The sequence below is a fragment of the Gossypium hirsutum genome, chromosome A12 (assembly GCF_007990345.1).
Source record: "Gossypium hirsutum isolate 1008001.06 chromosome A12, Gossypium_hirsutum_v2.1, whole genome shotgun sequence".
Lineage (NCBI taxonomy): Eukaryota > Viridiplantae > Streptophyta > Magnoliopsida > Malvales > Malvaceae > Gossypium > Gossypium hirsutum.
This window is the reverse complement of record NC_053435.1, coordinates 83,405,768-83,414,826: the sequence shown is the minus strand read 5'-3', so window position 1 is coordinate 83,414,826 and position 9,059 is coordinate 83,405,768. Positions and strand designations below refer to the sequence as shown.

General features: G+C 28.8%; 1 protein-coding gene across 1 annotated transcript; it reads left to right on the top strand.

Moving 5' to 3' along the window:
* The first annotated feature begins 2,761 nt into the window (after nt 1–2,761).
* On the top strand, nt 2,762–4,300 carry LOC107922981 (transcription factor MYB4). The gene is made up of 3 exons (XM_041082891.1): nt 2,762–3,138; nt 3,225–3,354; nt 3,461–4,300. The coding sequence occupies exons 1-3, from the start codon at nt 3,006–3,008 to the stop codon at nt 4,104–4,106; spliced, it is 909 nt and encodes a 302-aa protein (XP_040938825.1). The 5' UTR covers nt 2,762–3,005; the 3' UTR covers nt 4,107–4,300.
* Nucleotides 4,301–9,059: the final 4,759 nt, after the last annotated feature.

Here is a 9,059-nt window from a genome sequence, read left to right as displayed (position 1 = left end):
CCAATTATTCGTATGTTATGTTTTGTAATAGTTATTTGTAATTGCACTATGTTATGTATAGAACAGTGAAGAACATGGTTGAAAATAGGTCAAATTATGTTATTAGTTGTGAATTTAATCCTTGTATTTTAATTTGATCGTTTTTTGTCTATATACTTTTTGAATTTCAAAATTTTAGCTCAACCCAAGTAGTAGCAATTAAATTCTACTATTTTCAAAATTTTATGCGGCAAATATATTACCACAAGTGTAGTATCATGCTAGCTTATTATTTTCATATAATACTTACAAAAAGGTCTCACTATTTTAGTTAGTAAATTTAATGGCTACCATTTGAATTAATACCAAATACAAAATTTTTAAATACTAAAAATGATGAAATTCGAGAACAATGTTTGAATCCACAACTTTTGTATAGTATGAAACTAATAGCAATATTTGACCTAATAACTTTAAATTTTATCGTTTGGATAGAACAAAAATTTTAATATTTAAAATTATATAAACTAAAATTTGTGAAATTAAAAAAAAACAAATATTAAATTCACAATTTATATATTTAATTTGAGACATTCTGGGACCCATAAAGATGGCATAGAGATCTGATATCTGTATGCATATGTTCGTATATAATTGGCCCTCCACGATTTTGCACGCACAACAATTGACTTCATCAACTTGTTCTCAACCGTCTGATCAATCAGATGATACCCTTTTCATGTCGGCATCAACCGTTGATCCCAAGCTTCAGTCTCCTGCATGGGACCCCCTTCAAACTTAATGGACGTCCAACCCTAAATCCCATCTCACCCTCTTATTTTAATTTGGGTTAGGATAAAAATATGTCATAAGTTTTTCTTTTTTTATATTTTTTAGAATTTAGTTTATGCATTTTTATTTTATAGAATTTAAGGTGGGTTTGGATGAATGATACGTTTATCTACGGTTAATGTAAAACTGCAGTGGCGATGAAATTAAATATTGTAATATAAGATAAAAAATAAGTTAAACGCACCGTTCTATTTATCTAAACCCACACTTAATCTCTTTACTTTTTAGATTTTAAAATTTTAATATTATTAACCATTGAACCTGCATTTTAAAATTTAAAAAATAGAGAGGTTAAATTCTTAAAAATAAAATTATAAGGACTAAATTTCAAATTTTGGAAAAATACAAAAATTTATGAATATTTTAACCTTTAATATAATATAATTTGATCTGTTATTATTAAAGAGGTGAAATAAAATTTTATGAATATGTTAACACTATTAGAATTGCTATCAATTAGAAGTTAACATTTTATCGGTAGCAATTAAGAATGTTATCAATTTGGATCTATTACTCCAAATTAAAGTAGAGGTTAAACCGTAAACCTCAACATAATAGAGGGACTAAAACTAGAATTCTGACCTTTTTTTTTGTTTAATGTCTATAGAACGTGTGAATTAATGCCTGCCCTGCCGTCAATGATCGGTTTGTTAATAATAATTATATTAAAGATTCCAACGGATTTTACATTTCAATGCGGGCCATGCCTTTTAAGACAGCTAATGATTTGGAATTTTGCCTAAAATTTGAAAAATTTTCATTATGCTCTTCAATTTTTAAAAAAAAAATTTAATTAGCTCCCTTCAATACTCTCAAAGTGTTTAAAAATTTTAACTAATCCCCCTCCCTCAATTTTTTGGCAAATTTCATTTGAGTTTTTTAAAATATTTATGTTTTTTGAAAATTATAACTAGTCCCGCTAAACTTAATGACACGTTCCACCATTAAAGTCTGAGCTTTTCAGGGTGATGTATAAAGTCATATTGTACCAAAAAGAATGGTGGGGTTGGGCTATAATTTTCCTTGCTGATAAACCTGATAGCTGTTGTTGCAGTTCATGTTACTGAAAAATATGTTGGTTGATTTCATAAAATACAAACTACGTAGTCACTTTCAATATTGTACATGTACATGTATGTATTTATATGTATATATGAAAAAGATAGCAGCTTTGCTCTGTTTCTCATTTATGGTGATTGTCCTTGTCAACAATGCATTTCCATTTTCAGATAATGATAAAGGGGGGAAATCAGGGGCCAAAATTTGTTTTTTATGGATTAGAAATGAATAAAAAAATTTAGGGGTTATACTAATAATTTCTTAAAAATTAAACCCCTTGTATGAAAATTTTTATTTTCGAAAGTAAACTACAATGCCTCCTTTCCCTCCATCCTGACGAAAAATGTTCGAAGCTAATCTATTGAGACTTCGAGATCCTTGAGATAAATTGTATAAAAACAGTTAATTTCTTAAATGGTCAAACTCTGGATCAAAGTTAACTATGGAATAGAGTGAGGGAATGTTTGCAACAGATAAAGGATTTTCGTGTGAATCATGTCTTGAGGCATAAAGAATTATGTGGTGAATAGTATGAAGAGTTTGACTATAACAATAGTTGTTGTATTGAGGATTTTTGAAGAACCTTATTGAACAGTGCATGACATTATGATGGCTGAGGTTTCTAGCTTAATGTCTGAAATTGGTTGATAATTTTATATTATATTGTACTCTTACTTATTATTGATATTATCTTTTTAAATTAAAACAAAATTAATAATTTATGGATGAATTTTTTATAATAAAAAAAAATGTCCCACCGGAGAAGACATCAATCGCAGTTCTTTTGGTGAGACACATGCAACTCGGGTTAACTCATCTCCGACCCCATATGATAGAATGATAATAAATAAATAAATAAAAAGAGGTGGGGGGGCTTATTTGAATGCGCCTTTTCTCTCTCTTATATATTAATTCGACGCCCTTTTCTAAGCAACATCTTCATTTTTCTTGCTTCTCCTTAACCAAAATCCACATCTTTCATTCTAATATGCAAAAAAGAAAACATGGTTGTTTGATATCTGACAAATTTTCCACCTAGGAATCAGTGAAGTGTGTGTTCTGTTCTGTCTGTATCTTTTTCTTATACTCATTGTAACTTTGGTCTGGTCTCAAAAATGGGAAGGCAATCTTGTTGTTACAAGCAAAAGCTTAGGAAAGGTCTTTGGTCCCCTGAAGAAGATGAAAAGCTTTTAAGGCATATTACAAAGTATGGCCATGGTTGCTGGAGCTCCATCCCTAAACAAGCTGGTAGGTACCATATACATATACATATATGTATGTATGCATGTATGTGTTGATGAATTGTTTATAAAAAAATATGGATGATTTGGCAGGGTTACAGAGGTGTGGGAAGAGTTGCAGGTTGAGGTGGATTAATTATTTAAGGCCTGATTTAAAGAGAGGCACATTTTCACAAGAAGAAGAAAATCTCATAATTGAACTTCATGCAGTTTTGGGGAATCGGTATATACATATACATATACATATACACACATATATATATATGTTTCTTCTTCTTCTTATTGGGATTTTTATGGAGAATTCTGGGTTTTTCTCGGTTTTCAATTAGGTGGTCTCAAATTGCTGCACGATTACCAGGAAGAACCGACAATGAAATCAAGAACCTATGGAACTCTTGTTTGAAAAAGAAGCTTAAACAGAAAGGCATCGACCCTGTCACTCACAAGCCACTCTCCGAGGTCGAAAATGGCGAAGGAAGTGGAAGCAACAAGCCATCTTTGGTGGGTCATCATCCAATTCATCAATATACATCGCCGCCCCCACCACCACCACAGCTCTCCTCTAACTGGTTCAACCCTGAATTTCCACCGCCCATGACCGCCTCTTATGGACCCTTATACTATGGAACCACCACCGGTGGCTCAGCCAATAACTCAACTTGGGGATTGGTTCAAACACAAACTGAAGAAGAAGAAGAAGAAGAAGAAGAAGAAACCAAATGGACTGAGTTTCTTAAAAACCCTTTATTAATGGCGGCTGCTTTACAAAATCAAACCCCACAATCTTATTACAATATCGAGATCAAATCAGAGCCTTGTTACTTAACGAATAGTTCATCATCATCATCAAACGATATGTGGTGGCCTCAGACCCGACAACAGCAGCTACCACTACAACATGAACCTTTACAAAATCCAGACATATGTGGTAAGGATATGCAGAGACTCACAGCAGCAGCTTTTGGACATATTTAGGGGTGTGTATGTACCCCAAAATTTTTTTTTTTTAAATTTTTGCCTTCGTTTTCATGTACATTGGTCTGATACAAAAAAAAAAATTTATCAATGTCTGTTCTTTTTGTACTATTTGTGAGCAAAACAAACTTTGTAGTTTGTTATTAGCCCTTTTGTTTCAATTTTCAATTTTCAAATTTGTTGTTGTTTTATTATTTTCTACTCTTGTTTGCCATTGTTGCCGATGATCATGTTTGTGCATTGAAATGTTGAATTTCCCTTCTTTTTTAATAGAGAAAAGAAGAAAGAATATGATTTAATATTTGATAGATTGACGGCCGGAGTTTTTTACATTATAATCAGATTTAAAAAGGCTTATTATTGTATATTTAAGAAATAAAAATATAATTTTATAATTCTCGTAAATTTAAAATTTAGTTTTTGTACTTTTATTTGTCTCAAAATTTTGTTTAGTTTCATTTATTTTTGTTTTCTTTGAAAATGGAATTTATTGAAGAAAATGTTGAAATTTTTAAAAATGATTTGAGGAAAATGAAAAATATGTGAAAATTAAAAAACAATTAAATTTTTTTATTTTTTTATTATAAAATGCTTTGTAAAAGTGAAAATGATGAAAACAATAATTTTTAATATCAAATTAATTGACTATGGTTCAAAGCCTTATAAACTCAAAAATATTTTTTTTCAATAGTTTTTCTAATATTAGATCTTGTACTTTGGTTTGAATCCATACAGAGTGTAAATTTTTTTATTTTATTTCGATTACAGAAAAATAGTTATTAAACATGTTTTTATGCTTCCATTATTAAAAACAAATTTTTATTTTATTTATCAAACGTGTTTTTCAATTTAAAAAAATAAAAAAATGAAAATAGAAAATATTTTCCGGAACCAAACGTTGTCAACTTTCTATATTTTAAAATTTAGATCCAATTGTTAACACTGTCATTTTTTTGTTTTAAATTTGTTGGTATTGCATTTTAAAATTAAAAAAAAACTTAATAGTATTAACAATTGGACCTAAATTTTAAGATATAAAAAGTAAAAAGACTAAATTCCTAAAAATAAAAATACAGAGACTAAATTTTAAATTTACAAATAATACAGAAACTTATGATATATTTTAAATTAATATATATATATATAATTGAGACACACTATAATTTTTTACTCTATTTATGGATTTAAAAAATTTCTTTCTAACAATTTGCATTTTCAAATTAAAGAAAAATGAAAATTAATTTATGGATTAGATATTAAGAATGGATTTGGATGGGTGGTGCGTTTACTTACGATTAGTGTAAAAATAGCAATGATAATGAGATTAAATATTGTAATGATATTGTAGCGCAAAACAAAAAATAAACTACACGTACCGTACTCCAACATCAATCCAAATCCATCCTAAATCTAATCTAACTTAAGTTGTGTATCACCGTCTTAGAGGACAAAAGGAGTAATCCTTTTGTGATAGCTTTTATCACTTTTCCTTCGTTCTTTCTCTTTAATTTTAAGGTGAATTTTGGAGTAAATGAATCTATTAGTTGGATGGTGTGTCATAATCCCAAATTATCATACCCTTTTCGAATGCGTTTTAGTGTGTTTGAATTCATATTTATAAAATAACAATAATAATATTAATTGAGTTAAAATTAAATCTATAATTAAAGTATCTTTCGAATTTTTATTTTTTGATTTTTTTTTGAATTTTTTTCCTTCTGTATTTTTTTAATAATTTAATTATTTTTCTTGTTTGATTTAAAAATCAAAGTTTAATTGATAACGATGATAACGAATTTTCAATTTTCATTAAATTTGATTATATGATTTTTTTTATATTTAAAGGTTTAATTTAAAAATTAAAGTTCAATTGATAAAAATTATTTAATTAACTTCTATTAAATTTGAATATTTGCTAAGCATTTTAATTTTTGAATTATACAGGTAGAAACATTACATTCCTTAAATTAAAGTAGAGGGGACCAGTTGCAAAAGTTTGAAGAGTAGTGGGATTGTACATTCCTTAAATTAAAGTAGGGGGGACCAGTTGCAAAAGTTTGAAGAGTAGTGGGATTGTGGGCAAAATTAGACCTTTTACAAATGTTTTGGGAATTATTGGACCCCATGGGCCTTCCTACCAGTCGCCCTCTTGTTTGCCACAGCAAGCTCACAATGTACACCCAAAATCCCTAAATATTTGTTCCTCGTCTATTTCTAGTTTCAGTCCTTCTACTATGTTGAAATCTGAAATTTAATCTATTTACATTAATTTGACATAATCAGGTCACTCTATTTTTACAATGTTAATAGTTAGTCCAAATTTACGATAGTGTTAACTACTGTTGTTAACATGATTTGACATACTTTGATCCTTTACCTTTATAATGTTAGCAATAAGCCATAATTAAGGCCTTCTTGGCTAAATGTGAAATTTTCTTTTAAGCCCCTCTAAAAACATAAAACTATTAATTTAGGCCTTTTTATCTATTAATTAAAAAAGAAAAAAATTATTTTTAACCTTTCTAAAAATTAATAGCATTTCTAATACAAAATTTTTAGTTCTACCATTCTAAAATTTTATAATTTTATCTCAACTCCTAATTTTTTTTTTCTAACTTCACCCTTCCTCTTAACAATTAAAAATTTTATTAATCTGAACCCACCTAATATCATAAAAATAGATGATGAAATGATGTGAAATTAAAGAAAAAACTATGAAAACCAATATTTTATAAACACACTTTTTAGAAATAATAAAATTATTAATGAAGGGTTAATGCCACTTCATGCTTAGGTAAGGCAAAATGAGACTTAATTAAAAACTTCATTGTCCGTACAATGGAGGGTGAATGTGGGAAAGTGATTGACAATGTAAATAGGGCCATATAAATGGTGATGTCTTGTATCTGCTTTAAGACACTAACATTATCTTATAAGCAACAAACTTCCAATTCAAGCCAAAGATAAAGTAGAGAAAACAAAATCAATCCTTCACTCATTGCACAACTAAATAAATAAATAAAATTCCTCACATGCCAAATCTTTTACAGTAGTGGGGTCAGTTTTAGATTAAGCCTATGTATTGTAATGAATTATCGGATTGATTGAATAAAAGAATTAGTCAGTATATCGGTATAGACATAGTGTTGGAATATTGGTATGCCTTGTGGCGCAACGAAAAAAAAAATCAACAATCAACAACTATAGATCCAAGTACAAGAAACGAATCAGGTTGAAACAAGGTTGAAGATATACCTGTTTCAATCTGTTCCCCTTGCGCAATATCGATCCCAAGCCACAACAAAAACGTCTCGACCTCTACGTAGTCCACCCAGTTAAAGAACAAACAATAAAACTCTCATTAAACCTTTCAGAGAGAATAATATAATAAATGGTTGTTAGATCCTCTTTAATCTTTTTTTCTTGGAAACATCCACACTATTAGGGATTCTATTCTTTTTTCTTTAATATCACATAAAAAAAATGAAACCATTCCTTTGGAGAAACATGTGGAAATTATTAAAACATTATATTCTTTCTAAAAGAATATTAACTTCCATGTTTTTATCTTTGACCAAATTTTTTATTATAACTATTTATTTTAATAATTTATGTAAACTATATTTAGTTAATATTTATATATGAATCAAATTCATATATTAATTTTAACTATGTTCTCTATTCGTGTACAATAAGTTTGTATATATAATACATTCAATATTTAACTGTCAAATACCAACTGTGTTTGGATTATGTTCGCTTCAACCATAGGGTGTGACCTTGTAGACTCTTGTAATGTTAGTAGTAATACTAGAACATTTTTAATTTCACAAGTAATGAGTGGCATCTAGCAATACGTCATTGCTACCCAAGTTATAAAAAGTCTTGATTCGACATAACCTTTTTGTGATAAAATTTTTCATGTATTATATCATTTTATCATTTATATCTAGATTGGACATAGGTCATAGAATAATTACACTTGTATAGTCCAATCTCATATTTCTTGATATTCTGAGTAGACTACAATAAACAAATAAGTGTGGTATCTCATATAAACTAAATATGACCATACATTTCTAGTCTCACTCCATCAAGTGGCCTAAATATTGCTCCCATTATGTAGGAGGGACAAATCCTATCTTGATCAATAATATCCCACTGCAAAGATTGTGGCATACCCAATATCAGTCTTTATAGTACAATCTATTACAGTAGACATTTGACTGTATCAAAATATACAACTCACGATATTAGGACAATGATGATCTCAAGTCTGAGGATTGTAGACATAGTTATCACTATGAGTAATGTTGTGACTATTACATAATAATTCAAGAAACATACTCATAATGGGTCAGTCCAATATGTCGTTCTCTAACATATTCTCATGTATTGATTTTGACATCCCTATGTCAATGACAATACTTTGTCATCAATCAACTACACATTAGTCTCAATGCATTATTATTGTCCAAGCCCACAATAATACTTGACTAAGGACTTTTTAAGAATTATCATATTATTCTCAAGACTTTGTTATTAATCAGTTCATTTACACACATAGAAAAAGAAACTAAAATAACAATGACAATGTCTTATATTAACAAATAAGGTAAAACAAGTATGTGATTATAATCATCTTATGATTGGTCTTTGGGCATACTCTGACACATAGGGGTTGAACTAACTTGTGACAAAATGCTCAAAATTGATAGAAAAACAGAAGTTGGGACAAAAAATTGGTATTTGAACCGGTTTTATAAATGCTTAATGTTTTTGAGAATTTTTTAATTATTGTTGGATTGTCAAACCAATGGTCTGACTGGTTCAACTACCGATCCTGTTATTAAATCACTGATGTTAATATAATTTATGTTTGTCCAAGTCTAGTTCAACTCGAAATAAAAATAACTTCAAATTTTGTCCAAACCGATTCGTTTAAAAATATAC